The following is a 20,704-nucleotide window of genomic DNA, read 5'->3' on the forward strand; positions in this document are numbered from 1 at the left end:
TGCACTAAGGTTGGATCCACCAGAGGATCATCAGAGTATGGATTTCACATTTGCCTGACATTATATAAAATACCAACAGGTAAAATTATTATATTCTGGTGTAAAATGACAGAGTATAACATGCAAAAATAAAGCATCTATTTTGCTCTATCTACCTTAGTGCAATTAGATGCTTTGGGCTCCAGGTCGTTGAGTGTGACCAGCTCCCGGAGAAGGCTGCTCTCCTGGTAGCCTCCCTTCACTCCTCGCAACTTGAAATAGGCCTGGGGCTTGAAGAGGATGAGCCGCAGGTTGATGGCGAAGCCTGCCATGTCGATGGCAAAGGGCCGGTGAGGGTCAAATACAGTCTTCCAGCCGTACACCTTGCCTGCTGCATTGACCTTGGGAGACTCGTAGCGCAGACCACCAACAAAGGCCACAGGCCATACAGACACCTTCCTTGTTGACCTCATCTGGATAGAGAAGAAGAGAGGACAGAGAGAGTTAAGCATCTTTGCACTGTTTGTATTTTTAATGAACAGGATCAGTGTATCAATGTCTATATGAGATGTGCCAACAAGGCAATATACATTAATTACAGGAGACAATAGTTTTAATTCCAAACAATGATACAAATCGAGCCAGATAATCTGAAAGCTATGGTGTGTATGTTACATGTATCACAGAAGCCTTGCAGGGCCACTGTGATGGACCCAGCCTAAGAAGAGTAAACGTGGACAGAGCTAAGTGGGTTTGAGGACCAGGGCCATTATAGAGAGTGGATTGGGAGAAGAAGAGCAGGTTGGTTGAGGAGATGCTTGAAAGGTGCCGAGCCTCTTCCATTCCTCAGAGGCTCAGGTTTGTCCTTTAATCTTCCAGTATCAAACGATCTCCTGGCCGCCCGCTCTTTGTCGACTGTATTTCTGCACCACTAGCAGCGAAAGAGAGCCGCCCAAATCATGAAAGGAAGTGTTCTAATGAGGAGGGCTGAACTGTTGAGTAATTTATCCACACTCAATGCAGTAGCAATAATAAAGGTGCTGGTGTTGTGGAACTGCTTTTTAAATTAGGTGTTTAGCAGTGAGAGGAGATGTGTGTGTGTGTGCTGGGTGGGACAACACTCTGGAAACGGGGCTCGCTCTGTGTGTGTCCCAGTATTCTAGCCGTATCTGATGATAACCCATCAGCCCAGGGGATCAGAGAGGAGATGTGTGTTTGAGAACAGGATGGAGGAGGCCCGGGTTTATGAGTGCAGTTTGGAAACACATCTGGGCCACCGAGACCAGGATTTTGCCAGGCTAGTCACCCAAATAACATTTTGTTTGATATGGTGTTAGGGATGACATCACCCTCTCCCAAGGGTCATGTGATTTTTGTACGTAAGAAAACTGACCTTTATCACAAGTTTAGATCATGCATCTTTCCTACGAGTGAAATAGCTGTTTTCCTCAATGGGTTGGTTCTGGAATGGAACTGGCTCAAGCATCGTCAAGGGGGTTGCCCCTCTCCCTCCATGCTACAATGTGAAAATGAATGTTTCCAATGCTGCCACTGACGGGAATGATTGCTAAAACAGTACCCCGTCTCTCCTCTGTTTAGAGCTGAGCAAGTGAAAATGCCATAAAGTGCTGCCCAATTTTCGTGGACTTGAAGTGTTTGTGCTAAGTGTTCTTTAACTCTCGCTCTCTCTCTCCATCTCTCTCTCTCGCTCTCTCTCTCTCTCTCTCTCTCCCCTCTCTCTCTTTCTCTCTCTCTCTCTCTCTCTCTCTCTCTCTCTCTCCCCTCTCTCTCTTGCTCTCTCTCTCTCTCTCTCTCTCCCCTCTCTCTCTTGCTCTCTCTCTCTCTCTCTCTCTCTCTCTCTCTCTCTCTCTCTCTCTCTCCCCTCTCTCTCTTGCTCGCTCGCTCTCCCTCTCTCTCCCTCTCTCTCTCTCTCTCTCTCTCTCTCTCTCTCTCTCTCTCTCTCTCTCGCTCTCTCTCTCTGTGTCTGTGTGTAAGCTATGTTTCCTTTACTTGGGGAGGCCCACAGAGACAGCCTGCCTATGTTCTTGAAGTCGGAGCACAACAAAGGGAACTAATCCCAAACTCTCCAGGTGTATTAATCCATCTGAAGCGAAGGAGATGGGGATCTGTACTGGTTCACAGAGGCTCTAAAATGAGTTGTCATCAGAACAGGCTGATACTGCTATCGGGTAAGTTCAACTCCTAAACTGTGGCCCATTTTCATCAGTACACCACATGATTCCTAAACCAGAAGCAATATCATTATATATACCTTTTATATCCAATACTTATTTTATAATTTTAAAACGTGTTCAATTTAGGTGATATTGTATTCTAAGTGATCTGGTTCACAATGTTGAATGTGGATGCTGAAGGAGAATAGAGAAGGATAGATATGATAAAAATAGAGAAGCAGATACTGCCTGTAAATACTCCTTGTGGCTTTGGAAAGGCAACAAAAGCATTTTTTAATGAAAGCTTAGTAATTAATGCACCCCTTTACAGTGATGAAGTTTAACTATGGCAGATGCATATTTCATGAGCTACACTGCATGACCAAAAGTATGTGGACACCTGCTCATCGAACATCTCATTCCAAAATCATGGGCATTATTATGGAGTTGGTCCCCCCTTTGCTGATATTACAGCTTCAACTCTTCTGGGAAGGCTTTCCAATAGATGTTGGAACATTGCTGTGGGGACTTGCTTCCATTCAGCCATAAGAGCATTAGTGAGGTTGGGCACTGGTGTTGGGCAATTAGGCCTGGCTCGCAGTCTGCGTTCCAATTCATCCCAAAGGTGTTCGATGGGGTTGAGGTCAGGGCTCTGTGAAAAACAGCCCCAGACCATTATTCCTTCTCTTTAAACTTTACCGTTGGCACTATGCATTGTGGCAGATAGCGTTCTCCTGGCACCCACTAAACCCAGATTTGTCTGTCGGACTGCCAGATGGTGGATCATGATTCATCACTCCAGAGAACGCGTTTCCACTGCTCCAGAGTCCAATGGCGGCGAGCTTTACACCACTCCAGCCGGTGTACTTGGCATTGCACATGGTAATCTTAGGCTTGTGCGCGGCTGCTCGGCCATGGAAACTAATTTCATGAAGCTCCAGACGAACAGTTCTTGTGCTGATGTTGCTTCCAGAGGCAGTTTGGAACTTGGTAGTGAGTGTTGCAACCGAGGACAGACGATTTTTACGCTCTACGTGTTTCAGCACTCGGTGGTCCCATTCTGCGTGGCCTACCACTTCGTGGCTGAGCAGTTGTTGTTGCTAGACGTTTCCACTTCACAATAACAGCAATTACAGTTGATCGGGCAGCTCTAGCAGGGCAGAAATTTGACGAGCTGACGTGATGGAAAGGTGGCATCCCATGACGGTGCCACGTTGAATGCCACTGAGCTCTTCAGTAAGGGCATTCCACTCCCAATGTTTGTCTATGGAGATTGCATGACGGTGTTCTCAATTTTATGCACCTTTCAGCAACGGGTGTGGATGAAATAGCGTAATCCACTAATTTGAAGGGGTGTCCACATACTTTTGTGTATCTATAGCGTATTTTACTTTTAACAATTTACAGCAGAGTCTTTACTAGAGGTCGACCGATTAATCGGAATGGCCGATTAATTAGGGCCGATTTCAAGTTTTCATAACAGTTGGAAATCGTTATTTTTGGGCGCCGATTTGCCAATTATTATTATTATTAAAAATAAAAAAAAATGTACACCTTTATTTAATCTTTATTTAACTAGGCAAGTCAGTTAAGAACACATTCTTATGTTCAATGACGGCCTAGGAACGGTGGGTTAACTGCCTCTTTCAGGGGCAGAAAGACAGATTTTCACCTTGTCAGCTCGGGGGATCCAATCTTGTAACCTTACAGTTAACTAGTCCAACGCAATAACGACCTGCCTCTCTCTCGTTGCACTCCACAAGGAGACTGCCTGTTACGCAAATGCAGTAAGCCAAGGTAAGTTGCTAGCTAGCATTAAACTTACCTTATAAAAAACAATCAATCATAATCACTAGTTAACTACACATGGTTGATGATATTACTAGATATTATCTAGTGTGTCCTGTGTTGCATATAATCTGACTGAGCATACAAGTATCTAAGTATCTGACTGAGCGGTGGTAGGCAGAAGCAGGCGTGTAAACATTAATTCAAACAGCACTTTCGTGCATTTTGCCAGCAGCTCTTCGTTGTGCGTCAAGCATTGCGCTGTTTATGACTTCAAACCTATCAACTCCCGAGATGAGGCTGGTGTGACCGAAGTGAAATGGCTGGCTAGTTAGCGCGCGCTAATAGCGTTTCAAACTTCACTCGCTCTGAGCTTTGGGGTGGTTGTTTCCCTTGCTCTGCATGGGTAAGGCTGCTTCGATGTGGTGGCTGTTGTCGTTGTGTTGCTGGTTCGAGCCCAGGGAGGAGCGAGGAGAGGGACTGAAGCTATACTGTTACACTGGCAATACTTAAGTGCTTATAAGAACATCCAATAGTCAAAGGTTAATGAAATACAAATGGTATAGAGGGAAATAGTCCTATAATAACTACAACCTAAAACTTCTTACCTGGGAATATTGAAGACTCATGTTAAAAGGAACCACCAGCTTTCATATGTTCTCATGTTCTGAGCAAGGAACTTAAATGTTAGCTTTCTTACATAGCACATATTGCACTTTTACGTTCTTCTCCAACACTTTGTTTTTGCATTATTTAAACCAAATTGAACATGTTTCATTATCTACTTGAGGCTAAATTGATTTTATTGATGTATTATATTAAGTTAAAATAAGTGTTAATTCAGTATTATTGTAATTGTCATTATTACAAATATGTTTTTATTTATTTTTAAATCGGCCGATTAATCGCTATCGGCTTTTTTGGTCCTCCAATAATCGGTATCGGTATCGGAGTTGAAAAATCATAATCGGTCGACCTCTAGTCTCTACCCATGTCTCTCGACATGGAATGTTTCCTATGGTTGGGTCTGGACTTATAACGGAGTGTAGAGAAGCACAATTTTGCTTCTGCTCTGGGTGAGAGAATCTGCTTAATATGATGTAATGGAGCAACAACAGAAGTTTAGGTTGGCCATTACAGTTCCTTGCTGTACGTATTTGATTCAGCCGTTGTTTTTGTAACCTGTCGTATTATCATATTACTGACAACTCTGGGCAAGAGTTCATGACATTACACTCTTAGAAAAAAGTGTTCCAAAAGGGTTCTTCAGCTGTCAGCATAAGATAACCCTTTTTGGTTCAACGTAGAACACTTTTTGGTTCCAGGCAGAACTCTTTTGGGTTCCATGGAAAACCCTCTGGGTAACCCAACAGGGTTCTATCTGGACTCAAAAGGGTTCTTTCTGGAACCAAAATGGGTTCTTCAAAGGGTTCTCCTATGGGGACAGCAGAAGAACCCTTTTAGGTTCTGGATAGCATCTATTTTACATGAGTGTATGAATGATTTAATTTGTACCAGTTTTCATATTTCAAATGTCAGGTCACGCTGAACAAGCTGGCATCTTTCCATTCAGGTTAATTCAAGTCCAGATCACAACAACATGGCATATCCAACTGCAATCTCTTAGATCGATGTCTACTTTCAACCTCTTCACATGTAGCTGTTATAGCCATCCCCTCCATGACTTACACCTGTTAGTAGGTCGATGAGAATGGTCTGATATTTACTGCTCTGTCAGTTGGGTTGGAGTGGTTTCTCACTGACTCTCTATCGGTCAGCCCAGAGGCAGCTAGCTCAAGCTCAGCCCTATAGGTTGTTACTCCCCCCTATAAAGAGTGCTGGTGCTGGGTGTAAGTGATGGAAGGATTATAGGGAGAGGGAGAGCACTCTGCCTGATTTCCAGGGAAAGGTAATAACCGACCCATCGATATGGATTGCACCATTTACAACATGCCCCCTTCACACTAACAAGACCTGAGGCTAATGCCTCAGGGCCTAACAGCATCCATTCAAGCCAATCTGTCTTGAGTCAAAATGGATGGCCTGAGGCACTGACTGCTAAGTTCAAACTTATCCTCGGACCACTGTTGTTGGCAATGGGAATCAAAATATTTTAGGTAATAACCTCAATATATTACTACTGTACTAGGAGTAATAGTAGCCACCATTCATGTTGAAATAAATAAAATAACAAAAATATGTACTTTATGTGCCGTAAACTCCCCACTACCATTATATTCACTGACACAAAAGTGAATCTAGTGGACCGTATGTGGCCATGAGATGCCAGTGCGCCCCAGGCCTGTACTGACCTCCTCAAACAGCTCCAGGCTATAGGTGTTGTCGTCGTCAGCGAAGTAGACAATGCCCGCCTGGCTGCTGTTGGAGTTGAAGGTCTCTCTGAGCCAGCGCAGTGCCAGGTTCCTCTGCATGGTGCCCCGGGGTATCCTGGGATCCCGCGTGTCCGCACGAAGCTTATAGTTCCTGGGAGTCTCCACGTTCAGGTGGGTGTAGTTGAGACCCGTTTCCCGGAGCATGCGTGTAACGAGCGGGGTCCTCCTCTGAGAGTCTTCCACCAGGATCCAGTGGAGGTTGGCCACGTGGAGGAAGGTGTTGGCCAGCCGCGTCAGCTCTGCCTTCTGGACTGGGCGGCTGTAGGTGGGGGTGATTATGTGGATGGTGGGCAACCCATCGGACCATGGTGGTGGCCGCGTGTACACGTACTCCGTCCTCACCACCTCCACTATGTCCTTATCAGAGGAGCAGTACTCCTTAGAGTCGCTGGACTGGCCCGCCTCCCTCCGCCCTCTGTCGGCTCCGTCATCTGCAGGGGAACAGGAAGACATGTAAGGCATTAGCACGCCCCGGGAGCGGGGTCGCCCGCTGTATAATCTCAGGTGACACAATGCAAGAGGCAAGTACCTGCGAGTCGGTGTCGATGGACTGCAAGCCTCTCTGGTATGATAAAGATCTCTTTTACTAGGTGGTGACAGGCTGCAAAAAGCGAAAGCAGGCAGCGTGAGGTGAGGGGACATCATGGCTACAGTTTGGTTACGGCAGCGGCTCCCCTGGCTGCCCCTACTCATTCAGCTGGAACAGCCGTGGCAGGGACAGGGTCTATTCCAGTAGTGGAGCTATGATTATGTGGCCCCCATAGCCCTCTATGATGGATAGAATATCATTATTGGATCATTAACATAGTTAATTTCTCCCCACATTGTTCCATAGCTAATGGCAATCTTTATCGGTGCTCAGTTAGAGCGGAGGATCCTCTTTCAGACATAAAAATTGTATTTCTGCGTCACACAGCAGATTAACACAATCTTCTGATGGCCAGATGTTCTGCGGTGGCTGACAGAAAGCAATCTGGCAACCCCCTGCTCCTTTTAAAACCAAACAAGGAGAAGGCTCCAGATGATTTGTGGAAACCTGCCTATATTACCTTGATGGCAAAAGGAAAGAGACAAAGAACGCTATTGATTTACTGTCACCTTAAAAGCCCAGTGCTGTCAAAAATAAAATGGTTCTGCGTTTAATATATATATATATATATATATATATATTAATTGCCACACTGATGTTGGTATAATACTGTGACATTATGAAAATGATGCTAATGCTGTTTTAGTGTAAGAGCTGTTTGAAAATACCAGAAATGTTGGCCTACCTGGCTACATCACCCGGTGGTATACGCTAATAGACCAATAACAAAGAGTTTCAAACCTCTCTGCCAAAAACGGCTAGCTTCAGGTTACATATCCCTCCCATTAGGTTCATCCAATTAGGCTCCTCACTCAGAACACTCCCAGACAGTTCTAGCAAAATCCTTGGTTGAGATATTGCTATTTTTGTTTCTTTTTGACAATTTTAATTAAAAAAAAAGAATAGTAAGGTAATTCATTGTTACGCAGAAAGGATTTGATATTGAGATAAAAACAGCTGCATTGGACCTTTTGAATATGGTTCTGTTCACCAGACAGAGTACTGTACTCACACTGTTGGTTTATTATGTCACTTAGGGTCACATCTATGGGGGGGGGGTTCAGAATGTGAGAGTGTGGTAACATCTCAGGCTTGTGTACAGTATGTGGAAGCCGCACAAACACATTGACTCAGGATATTCAATAAAGCCTGCCTGGGAGCTATTAGGGAACAGTGATTATTATTTCAGATGCTGATTAAAGGGCATTAGAAATTAATTTAGTCTCTTTTTTATTTGAAAAGTCTGCTACAGTTTAACTGCTAAATAGATTAGCTGAATGACTGCTGAAGACCATAGCACCAAGCACAAGCTGCAGATGGGGCTGTGTGAATCAAAGGACACTTACCAAGAAGTGCAATTTTGATAGCCTTAACTGACAAATGACCTATGTTACAGTCTGATACTGCACACCACCACGTAGGGATCTGTAACAGACCCTGTGGAAGGCATGTGTTGTACTGTATGTACTGTACATTATATTCGGTAACTGGGCATGTGACCCGATTGGATTGGATGAATTGGCTATTGAATATTTCTACACCATTCAACAGAGGACCTATGAGAAAGTGAAGGATGTACCCTTGCGGATGGCGAGCAGCGGAGCAATTGCACTTTGGTGCCAAACAGTGATGAGCAGAGTCCACGGTAACACTATCAACACGATGGCAAGAATGTCTCTTCTCTTCGGCATCTCCAGGATTGGTTTTATGTCTCGTCATTACCTGCCAGGAGAGAGGAGGAGCGACAAACATATCAGCAACAAAGGCCTCTAGTTAAATGATACACTCTGAATTTTATTTCAAAATGACAAGATGTGGTGGGTTGGCTGAGAGAGCCACTGACTTTTCCACCCTGAGGAAGCTGACAGTCTTTTAGCACAGCTATATAATACCTCGTCAATTCTGTTTATCTTCCCGGCGTATAAATACTCCATTTATACACATGCTGTCAGGCGGAAGGCTTAATTTCCAAAGTGTGAATGCATCTGACACATAAACATAAGCCCCATAAAAGCCTTCCACTGATAAAGAAATGGGTCAAGAAGAGTTTTAAGCAGTTTTTTACTGCGTCAGTGGAGAGCAGGCAATGGGAAGTCCTCAGAGGAAATTGCCATTGTTATGCTCCCTGAGTATCTAGAACTGTATACAGACAGACACTATGTGGAACAAATCATTTTGCCCCTTTTCAATATGCACATTTCATTGCTTTGGAATATCAGTGATTAGACTTATGGATCAATGTGTTTGTGCTGTGGAAGGCATACGTGCTGTGAGACTACTATGGTATCATGCACTCATTAAAACATAAATCATAAGCGGACCTATGGCCATATTACAATGGCTGAATGTATTGTGCTATACATGTTGATGAGTATGGTAAATTACTATGATTCCTCACCCACGGTTAGAACTGGATCACGGCACCATCAATGGTGCAGCTGCAGGAGCCAGGCCCACACAGCGCAGCAGCAGCACGTCTAGCTGAGTGGTGTGATCGTCCACGACATCTCAACCAGCCATGCCTCCTCCTCACACACCCAGGAAACACCACCCAGAGAGCTGGATGGAAAACAACCGGTCAGGGCTTAGTCACCGCATTATGTCATCAGTCAGTCACATTATAGGAAGACATGACATCAGTCACATTAGGATGCCATTCAGACCAAACCCTTCCAGAAACACAGCCCCGTGTTTACCAGCACTCCAAAGATGACAACATCAACTCAGTGAGCTTCATTCTTTTGTCAACTCTAGGAGTCAATAACTGTACTCAGGTATCGGAAAAGGTTGCCTAGCAATCTACCTCAACTGCATGTGCATCCACAATGTAATGTCCCTGTCTCAACCATCACAGAACTACCATTCAAGAGCAGGAGTGGCGGAGGACTACAGTACAGAACTCCAATTAGGGCTAACGTCATTCATCACTGGGCAAAAACTGGTTGAATCATCATTGTTTCCACGTCAGGGCTCCCCAACTAGCGGGCCAGGGCCCAGGTTTTAACCCCCCACTCCCCCTCCAAGTTTCCAGAGAAAAAAGCAACTCATTTTAATTGTTTGACATAAACACCTGTCAAAACACCAGGAAATCAACTCCGTGTGATTTACATTTTGGGAATCTGTTTCCAAGTATTCCCAAGCATAATAGAGAGATATGTGATCGTATACAAATATAAGCAAGGTTTGAAATAATTATGTTTTAGTCAAATATTATATCTGCTTGGGCTTCTTGCGGTCAATTTGCAGTCTGCACATTATTTGTGTGATCATGTCACTGACCCCCAACCATCCACTCAAGAAAATAATCGGCCAGTGGCTGAATCTAGTTGAGGATCCCTGATCTATGTGATGATGTTGAATCAACGTGGAAAACTTATGGGATTTGCAAAAAGCTATCAACGTCAAGGCAGTTCTATTTCTTTCACCTAACTTTGAACCTAAATCCAATGGCAGGTAACAATTTCTGTTGATTTCAAAGTGAATTCAGGTTAGTTGATAACTCAACCAAATGTGAATCGAAACTAGATGTTGAACTGACGTCTGTGCCCAGTGGGTCCTGTTTACAGAAGGAATCTGTGGCAGTGACAGGTTGTTTTCATTTCTCCCTAAGATATGGATACTGGGATATAGCCACTTCTCTTGCCAAGATTCTGGTGCTGTGGATGGAGAATGGTGATGTTATGAAACAATCAGCATCCTATCTCGTCCAAAAGCATGGGAATGAATGAATGCCACGGTGAGCCAGGATGTCTGTGTATGCTGCAGCTCAGATATTGGTCGGCTGCAGATCGACTGGGTGTATAATTTTAGACACTTTGTGATGGAAGATCAAATGAACTGCAAAGCTGTTTCTTTTATATTCTTCAGATCAAACAACAGGGGCCCAGTTTTTTTATTGAGGCATAGTATAAATGCAAATTGCCTCTGACCTGGTAATTCGGTAGGGAGTGTATTTGCTTGAAATGCACAAGATTTCTAAACAATCTCTCCTCACAACGACCAAGCTCATCCAATTTACAGAATGTTTTCTGAGAATTCCGACCAAGCAGATGAAAGCATGGCAATCAGGAACACTATTTTGAATGGACTCACTGTGAGTGGAACAGATGGAGAATACTTCACTGTATTGACAAAAATATCCGTGTTTTCTTCTATCATCGCTGCATCCATGCTCACACAGTGATGCACAAGTTACATGTTTCTCAATGGGAGTGCTACAAGAGAACGTTCCCTTTCCTCAGCTCAACACATTGTGATGGATCAGAATAAGACAAACAACATGGACATTGTACAGCACAACAAACTGTCAACATTTCAGTCTGCCTTTCCTTTCTCAAAGAGAACTAGATAACAGATGCATCCTGACAGCCTTCAGCTTCTCTTTACAGTGTTATGTTATACATCTTGATTGAAAAGGATGAACATGCTATGGTCTTAATCATCAAGAAATCATTAGAAAAACAAAGTCAAAATATTCCCAAATTCACATCTGCTGACATGAGAAAGCTGAAGACGCTGAAGTCTAATCTCTGCATGTCTCTCAATGCCCAATGTCTGAGCTCAATACCAGGTTGACTAGGTAGTAGTCCCAGCTCAATACCAGGTAGACTAGGTAGTAGTCCCAGCTCAGTATCAGGTAGACTAGGAAGTAGTCCCAGCTCAATACTTGGTAGACTAGGTAGTAGTCCCAGATCAATACCAGGTAGACTAATGTAGTAGTCACAGCTCAATACCAGGGAGACTAGGTAGTAGTCCCAGTTTAATACCAGGCAGATTAGATTGTAGAACTGGGTAGAATGTGCTGGTGTTTTTCTCTCCCCCCACTATGGTGAACAGTAGAAATGGCACTACTTAACAAATGTGAAAATTAAGGAATACAAATGTGTGTTTGATCTGGAGACTGATAAAATCAATGTCTGACAGTGGCGCTCGACAGCGTTTCACATCAACAACTTTTATCCAGGCGTGAAGGGAGGAATGGAGGGAGTACCTGCTGCTGGTTAAGTAGCTACATGTTAGTAATGCACAGTACTATAGAGAGCAGCTGCACTGATTGGGAGGTACTGAACTACATAGCCTTTGACCCCACCCCTGATGACTGCAACAACAGGAAATGGGAGAGGAGCACACTACAAAACACATATTTCCATATTTTGTACCTACAGGGGGTGAGAATAAGGGATGTGAGGTGCAAATGTACCATTTTAGGGTAGTAAAATTCAAATTTATGATAGGATACAGCTATTCACATTGAAGTTACATAATTTAAACTCTACACAAGTCTGACACATCGTTATCTTCTCTCATCCTTTTTCCACGTCTCCGGTCTATATGAGAATGTACAGTATGTCACAATATACCACAAGACTGTTATTATTATTACATCAGACTGTTAAACAGTCACCACTAGCCGGCCTCTACCCATCACCCTGCTCTGAAACTCAGACATGGTCCCTAGCCGACTACCACCCAGTACTCTACCCTGCACCTTAGAGACTGCTGCCCTACATAGAGTCATTGAACACGAGTCAATTTAATCATGTTTACATACTGTGTTACCCACTTTATATGTATATGCTGTATTCTAGTCAAGGCTCATCCTATACAACTACTGCTGTACACCTTTTCTATTCACATACTGTCTCTACATATCATTCACGTACATGTATATTATTTCTATTCCGAATTTAGGTCTGGAAGCAAATTTCCTGCAATTCTATAAATTTTGCTCTGTGTATTTTTATACTGTATTCTCAACATACACTACCGGTCAAAAGTTTTAGAACACCTATTCATTCAAGGGTTTTTCTTTATTTTTAATATTTTCTACGTTGTAGAATAATAGTGAAGATATCAAAACCATGAAATAACACATATGGAATCATGTAGTAACCAAAAAAGTGTAAAACAAATTAAAATACATTTTATATTTGAGATTATTCAAATGATGACAGCTTTGCACACTCTTGGCATTCTCTCAACCTGCTTCACCTGGAATGCTTTTACAACAGTCTTGAATGAGTTCCCACATATGGTTGACACATTTGGTTGAGGTCGGGGGATTGTGGAGGCTAGGTCATCTGAAGCAGCACTCCATCGCTCTCCTTCTTGGTAAAATAGCCCTTACACAGCCTGGATGTGCCTAAACCAGATGGGATGGCATATCGCTGCAGAATGCTGTGGTAGCCATGCTGGTTAACTGTGCCTTGAATTCTAAATAAATCACTGACAGTGTCACTGGCAAGCACCATAACACCATAACACCTCCTCGTCCATGCTTTACGGTGGGAAATACACCTTCTGAGATCATCCGTTCACCCACATCGTGTCTCACAAAGACACAGCGGATGGAACCAAAAATCGTCAATTTGGACTCCAGACCAAAAGACAAATTTCCACAAGTCTAATGTCCATCCGTCGTGTTTCTTGACCGAAGCAAGTCTCTTCTTATTATTGGTGTTCTTTAGTCGTGGTTTCTTAGCAGCAATTCGACCATGACCATGATTCACACAGTCTCTTCTGAACAGTTGATGTTGAGATGTATTCTCTTACTTGAACTCTGTGAAGCATTTATTTGGGCTGCAATTTCTGAGGCTGGTAACTGTAATGAACTTATCCTCTGCTGCAGAGGTAACTCTAGGTCTTCCTTTCCTGTGGTGGTCCTCATGAGAGACATTTTCTTCGTAGCGTTTGATGGTTTTTGCAACTGCACTTAAAGACATTTTCAAAGTTCTTGAAATGTTCCGTATTGACTGACCTTCATGTCTTAAAGTAATGATGGACTGTCTGATGGACTATTTGTTTATATGAGCTGTTCTTGCCATAATATGGACTTGGTGTTTTACCAAATAGGCCCCCCCACACCCCCCCACACACACACACCTTGTCACAACACAATGCATTAAGAAGGAAATAAATTCCACAAAATAACTTTCAACAAGGCACACCTGTTCATTGAAATGCATTCCAGGTGATTACCTCATGAAGCTGGTTGAGAGAATTCCAAGAGTGTGCAAAGCTGTCATCAACGCAAAGGGTGCTATTTGAATAATCTCCAATATAAAATATATTTTGATCTGTTTAACACTTTTTTGGTTACTACAAGATTCCACATGTGTTATTTCATAGTTTTGATGTCTTCACTGTTATTCTAGAATGTAGAAAATAGTAAAAAAAATTAAGAAAAACTCTTGAATGAGTAGGTGTTCTAAAACTTTTGACCAGTAGTGTAGCTCATTCTAATATTTCTACTACTGTTCATTGCATTTTAGTTACACTGTTTAGATATATTTATTTATATACTGAATTTTTGTCAAGGCTCACTCTAAAGCAATGTAAATCTACTTATTTACATATCATTCCTAGTATTTCTTCTGTAAATTCATCTAGTGCATATACATATAGATCACATTTGGATTACTGTTTTTATTTTATTTGACTATTCAAGTCAGTTAAGAACATATTCTTATTTACAATGACAGCCCACTGGGAAACAGTGGGTAAATTGCCTTATTCAGGAGCAGAACTACAGATTTTTACCTTGTCAGCTCTGGGATTCAATCCAGCAAGCTTTCGGTTACTGTCCCAACTCTCTAACCACTAGGCTACCTGCCTCCCCTGTTACAGTGCTATTTGGGTTGTTAATTAGATTCGTTCTGACATTTCTTGATTTCTTGTTGTTCTTTCAGTTTTTTTATTGATTATTGTGTACCTGTTTGACATTTTACTGCATTGGTAGGAGCTAGTAACATAAGCATTTCACTGCACCCACTATAACATCTGCTAAACTGTGTGTGAGACCAATAAACTTGTATTTGATTTATATCCAAAAATGGAATCAGCACCCTTCCCTCCCCTCCCTCAATGACTCATTCTTACGAATCTGCAAGGACAGGGTAGATGAAAGCTTTATGGAAGAGACTCCTGTTGCCTATTGGAGGGTTACTGTTGACTCCTGTTGCATATTGGAGGGTTACTGTAGACTCCTGTAGCCTATTGGAGGGTTACTGTTGATTCCTGTTGCTTATTGGAGGGTTACTGTAGACTCTTGTTGCCTGTTGGAGGGTTACTGTTGATTCCTGTTGCCTATTGGAGGCTTACTAAAGGGTCAACATTCCATGTTCGTAATCGAGCCTGCCTCTGAAGTTTGAGATACCGTTGGCTCCCATCTGCTCATATGTCTGGGATACCAATAATAACACCATCTTTTCCTAGCCATTTCACCAGGGCATCATTTTGATTTACTCTCTATTCAGTTGGAGAGCCACAGAGGAGATATTTTGTACTTGTCTGTCAAATCATTCACTCTTACTTATTAATTTATTGGTGTCCTACCAACTAGCCAGGCCTTGGAACAGTTTTCAGTGACGTCTTGGGGACTTTCTAAGAGAGGGGCTGGGATCGGTCATTATCGATGTCCCTGTCACAGAACAAAAAATACCTTTGCCTGGAGGTGTCATTAAATTTTCATTCTGGATTTGTGAGGTATTGATTCACACTGCCTTAATTGCTTTAGAAATGACTGAGAATAGACAGCCTGGCTGAGTGGTTTCTACAATCTCTACTTTTCATTGTGTTCTCTATTGTGCTTGTATTGGATTCAGAGAAGCAGACAGAATTAATACAGGTATTGAAAACCAAGATGGGCCAGATACTGTATGAAAGAATTGATTACATTTTTGTAAATAATAGGTTCCATAATGCAAGAACGAGCATTGTTTTTGTCCTGTGTGTGTATGTGTGTGTGTGTGTGTGTGTGTGTGTGTGTGTGTGTGTGTGTGTGTGTGTGCGTGTGTGTGTGTGTGTGTGTGTGTGTGTGTGTGTGTGTGTGCGTATGTGGGTGTGTATGTGGGTGTCCATTCATTCATGTGGGCGGGTTTGTGTTATAACTTCTAGGTACTCCATACAAAGAAATTGAAATACTGTAACATAATGAGCTACAGTAAATATAAGAAACTGAAGCACACCAAATTCTATTTACATTCTGTTTACTGTACATACAGCTCAGATGCGTCCATTATAATTATAGCCTTCTCCATCTCCAGAGGGAGAGAGACCATACAGGAGAATAGGAGAAAACAACTTGGGCCTATAGAGTATCCTTGGAGCAGAGTATAATGCCACCACATACTGGTCCAAAGGCTATGATTCACAGAGAGTGACAGAGTCAAACAGGGCTTTGTGTGTAGTCAACCAAGTGCCAACCAAGTCTGGGCAGATGTTGCACTGATGTCTTGGTAATGTGAAATTCAGAGCAAAGTGACTACATTCTTCTCACCATCAAAATATACATTTTACAGAAAGAATTCTCTATTTTGCAATGTTCTCTCATGGTTTATTATAAGAATGATACTTTCCCTATTGTAGGCTTATGCTGCACGGAAGTGAGCAAGTTGGCGTGTAATCAAAGATAATCCATCTCTGTGCCTAATGGGTGTGGGCACTCAAGACCGTCTCCTTTCCACGTACTGTTAAGGCAGCCTGTGTAGATTTACACTCCTTGCTTTGCTTAACACAAGGCTGGCACTCTGTCCACTTTAATGCTGCTTAATAACTTAATCAGTCCAAAAGAGCGGCGGGGAGTACACTTTCTCATTTGATGTAGATGAGAATGGCTGTTTAATTTTCTGGAAAAGTTAAGTAAGCCATTTTCAGCTGTGGGTTGCCCTTGATTGATGGCTGGGGTCCTGTCCAGAGTCGGCTGCCTCAGCATTGATGAAAGATTTAGGCGCCCATTCCAAGGCAGGTTATTCTCTGTTGATAACCTCAGCCTGTCTACCACTTTCCTCTTGAATTGATGTGCAACAGCTCAGCCAGGCAAGGCAACCTGAGATGAGGCACTCACACCTTGGGTAGAAAGCACACAGACATTCCCTAGGACCATGGGGACTGAAACTGAAACCTCGGGCAAAGGGTAAAGATCAGGTCATGTCATGACATGTCTCATAGTGACCAATGTGTGGCGGTAAACTAATATGATTAGGAAAACAAGTAAAAGGTCAAGACGTATGCCTCTTGTAGGAGATCTAGGACACACATACGATTTTCATTCTATTTTTAGTTCACCTTTATTTAACCAGGTAGGCCAGTTGAGAACAAGTTCTCATTTACAACTGCGACCTGGCCAAGATAAAGCAAAGCTTTATGAGGGAGACTGCTTTCCGTCGTTGTACCACAGAGCACCACAATTCAGCGTGAAGAGTGAACAGTGACGTACAACCAAGCAGAATCTTTTCACAAAAATATTCATAGGCTTTATTCACCTAACACTCTATTCACTTCATCCATTCATTTTTTGTCATTGTGCAATTCTTTTATTTGACTTGTGTGATACAGTGATACACCATCAGTTACGCTGTGTACTGCCTCGATGTTTAAATGCTGATTCTCAGTCCTAAAGTAATAGTATTGTATTTTAAAGTGCTAATTTCACTGTGTGGAGCTGTATGCTGCTGATGCATGGCTATTCTACACCACAGGCACTGGACACACTGAACAGTTTGTTTAGCAATCATTTGTTCCATGACATCTACAAAATGTGAGATGAATCTCATATAAACGGTTCATGAGCCATCAGCATTGTACTGAATGCTATCACAGCACATTTAGAAATGTAATGGGTGTCAGAATCTGACCTTTTGGTGAAAAACGGTAGATTGTACAATTGTTCAGTTCATTGCCATAATCATGCACCATTTAGAAGTAAAATTAGTAAGGTCCCAGTGTTCAGTGTGCAACAGAGAAGTATGATTAATCTAGCCATAGACCAGGCCCACTCATAAACATAGACCAAGAGTTAGCACCAGGAGCCTCCTAGATAGATTCATGAGTTAATTAAAGTTAGTATATTGAGTGGGAGTTTAGGCCAACACTCCCCACCGTCCTCTCCTCTCAGATGCCATAGCATGCCCTGGTGGTAGCCTGTTCCCCTGATGGGGGAGAGATGATGGATTCTTCACATAAAGCCTTCTCAAGAGCCAAAGTCCCCAATTACTGTATATGCCTGTGTGGAGTGGAAAAATATAGCATTATGAATCTGATCATCACTAATTAAACCAGAGGGAATTAATCCAAGGCTGAGGCAGCCAGCACATGATTTGGGTTGGGCTTGGAAAATAATTGGTAAAGGAATGATAAGGAGAGAGAATAATACCAGAACAGACTGAAACCATGAGCTGTGGCTGTGGCTGTGTTGTTAATAGCAACCTTTGTTAAATAGCAAAACTCACATTGATGTTATTTATTGAATTACTGTAACACAATATGTATAAGGTAGTTGAACATGAACATAAAATAGCACTAAGCAGCTATTGTAAATGCCTTGACAACATTATGAATCTGAATATCAACGATATGGATGATGACCATTATAAGGGGGATCAGCTTTAACTGGACATTGATTTCAATGTAGACTTGCATTAGTGTGTCACCATACACATAATTTACCAGTCTACATGGGCACCATTTCTGTACGTACCTGTTGTTTTCTTAGTTGCATAAATCATGAGACTGTTGGCATGACATGCTTTCATTCGCTTTTAACCTGTCACTAAAAGGCAGACCCCTGAAATAAACAATTTTGTTACGGAGTTTTATTTAATAGCTTTGGTAATTAGACACAGAGCTAGCTTTTAGTTGGTTTCTGCACACTTTTGCTTACTATATGAGAGTGATTCAGTTTGGTAATGCAGCCCGCAGGAACACATGTTGACCTTCATACACGCACTGGATTGGCTACTCTGGATTTAGAGTTGTGTGTTGTGTTTGCACGTCTAGCTGCTGATTTGAGTCTAAATGAAAAGCTAGTATAGATAGATTCATCTCATTCAACTCAGAGTACCAAAAGCAGAATGATGTGGGGCATGGGCATGGCCTATCAAGCTACTTAATACTGAACATTACAGCTAAGGCTTTCTATTTGCGCAACAAGGCCACCCTGTATTTTGTTTAGTAAAGAAACATGTCATGTTATTATACAAAAAATAAATCATCTTATTTATTTAACCTTTAAAGTCTTGAAGGATGTATTTCAGGTAAACCTACTGCAGCCAATTCATCATATGGAACTGACACAGTTTCAGCAATTAATAAATGGGTTGGTTGTTTAGCAAGAAATTTGACACATGCCAACTATGGGACAAAACTGACAGGGTTTTATAAGCTATATTTTGTCTCCAATATTCATTGAAAACATAAATACATTTACACTATGAGCACTTGTTGTCTCTCAAATACATTGTTGCAGTTGTTAGTTAGCTAGCTAGCAAATTTTAGCAATATTTTATAATGTTTTAGCAATAATGCAGTAGAAGGAATAGAGCTAAACTAACTGGTAGGCTATTGATAGACGTGACATCAGTCAAAACACCTCAAAACAAGACACGATATCAAGAACAAGATAAAAAATAGTTGAAACGAGCCTCATACGATTCCCCACATGGCAGCCTCTTGTTATTGTTGCTAGCTATCTGGCCATCCAGAATCATAACAACACATGGCCTTCTGGCCCATTGAAGTGTGCGCATCGTTGTAGTGACGTTGTCAGCTAACCTGTCTAAAGATAGAGAATGTAGAGTTGAAACATTTGCTCAGAAACTTCAAAGTGTACTCTGCACAGACTGGGATTAAAACATTTTGAGAAGACATGACATTAAAAACCCCTTGGTGAAATACCAAATAAGTGTCACCCTAGACATAACTATTAATTAAGTAGTCCTATTTGTTTAGTTCATCCAGAGTCCTAACTGAAAATGACTCGTCTTAAGTTTAAGTTCACTTCTTAACGAGGGGCCTCTGACATTTCAATGCTCATCTCTCCATACTCCACTGTTTTTGCCATCTCAAATAACCGACTGGTTGGCATATTTCTGTCAGCCCTTTTACCTCTGCTGTCCTTGTACATCAGTGGTGCTATCCAATATACAGAGTCACATTCCAAAGCGCTGGAGGGAACAGAAAAATGACACTCGCAGATCATTGTTGACACAGCATTTCTGCATCTGCTGATGCTACAGAACAGTATACTTGTCACTGTCTCGGCTGGAAGATGACTTTGCAGAGAGACTCATCGTTGACTTTGATCACATGCCCTATTCTGGCTATTCCCAACACTCAGAGGCTAATAATCTAGTCAGGATAATCTATTCTCGCCAGCCATCATCACATCGAGAGATAGCTATCTAATTTGAATGTCTGTAAATGAGACTAGGATCGTCAGATACATACAGTAGAAGGAATAGAGCTAAACTAACTGGTAGGCTATTGATAACAAAGAAGAATACACCATTCCAAATATGCTGTACCTCTCCAGTGGCACTGCCAGACAGTGCAACCATGCCAACAATACCCTTCTGGACCAGGTGGCTCAGAAATCTCAGATGATGACTCCATAATAAAACCCTTTGTTTCCATGAACCCTCTGTCTCCAACCCCTATCCCTCCATGACCCTTGCCAGCTAGAGCATAGTGATAGGATCACACAATCAAGACAGCGGGACAATTGTTCCTTCCTTCACACTGTCCATTACAGAACTTATATCTGTCCTATGGGAGCTGGGAGGCTGTAGTCTGTTTAGCCGGGAGTCTAAACCATGGTGCACCCAAGGGACCCAGTAGCACTAATGAGGACCCCAGGGGATGCAGAATTACCAGAGGAAATGGATCCAATTAAAACGCCCAGCTGTAAATTTCAGGGGAATGAGATGGAATATTTCCCTTTAATTAAGTTATTGGGGGTTATGGATGCTAGCACCGTGACTGTAATCAGGTGCCGTCAGCACTGC

The 20,704-nt window shown here is 42.3% G+C and overlaps 1 protein-coding gene across 2 annotated transcripts in view; it reads right to left on the bottom strand.

Moving 5' to 3' along the window:
* The window catches only part of LOC110507868 (galactosylgalactosylxylosylprotein 3-beta-glucuronosyltransferase 1), a 97,734-nt gene that overhangs the window by 4,537 nt on the left and 72,493 nt on the right, over positions 1-20,704 (bottom strand). The window contains exons 3-7 of one of the 2 annotated variants that reach the window (XM_021588247.2): positions 9,322-9,482; positions 8,503-8,645; positions 6,864-6,935; positions 6,254-6,765; positions 156-452 (exon numbers count right to left, since the gene is read on the bottom strand). In XM_021588247.2, coding sequence (XP_021443922.1) covers positions 156-452; positions 6,254-6,765; positions 6,864-6,935; positions 8,503-8,614 — 993 coding nt within the window. In that variant the 5' untranslated portion in view covers positions 8,615-8,645; positions 9,322-9,482. The remainder of the gene's footprint in view (positions 1-155; positions 453-6,253; positions 6,766-6,863; positions 6,936-8,502; positions 8,646-9,321; positions 9,483-20,704) is intronic. The other variant, XM_021588249.2, reaches the window with a different exon arrangement.

The sequence above is a fragment of the Oncorhynchus mykiss genome, chromosome 27 (assembly GCF_013265735.2).
Source record: "Oncorhynchus mykiss isolate Arlee chromosome 27, USDA_OmykA_1.1, whole genome shotgun sequence".
Taxonomy (NCBI): Eukaryota; Metazoa; Chordata; class Actinopteri; order Salmoniformes; family Salmonidae; genus Oncorhynchus; species Oncorhynchus mykiss.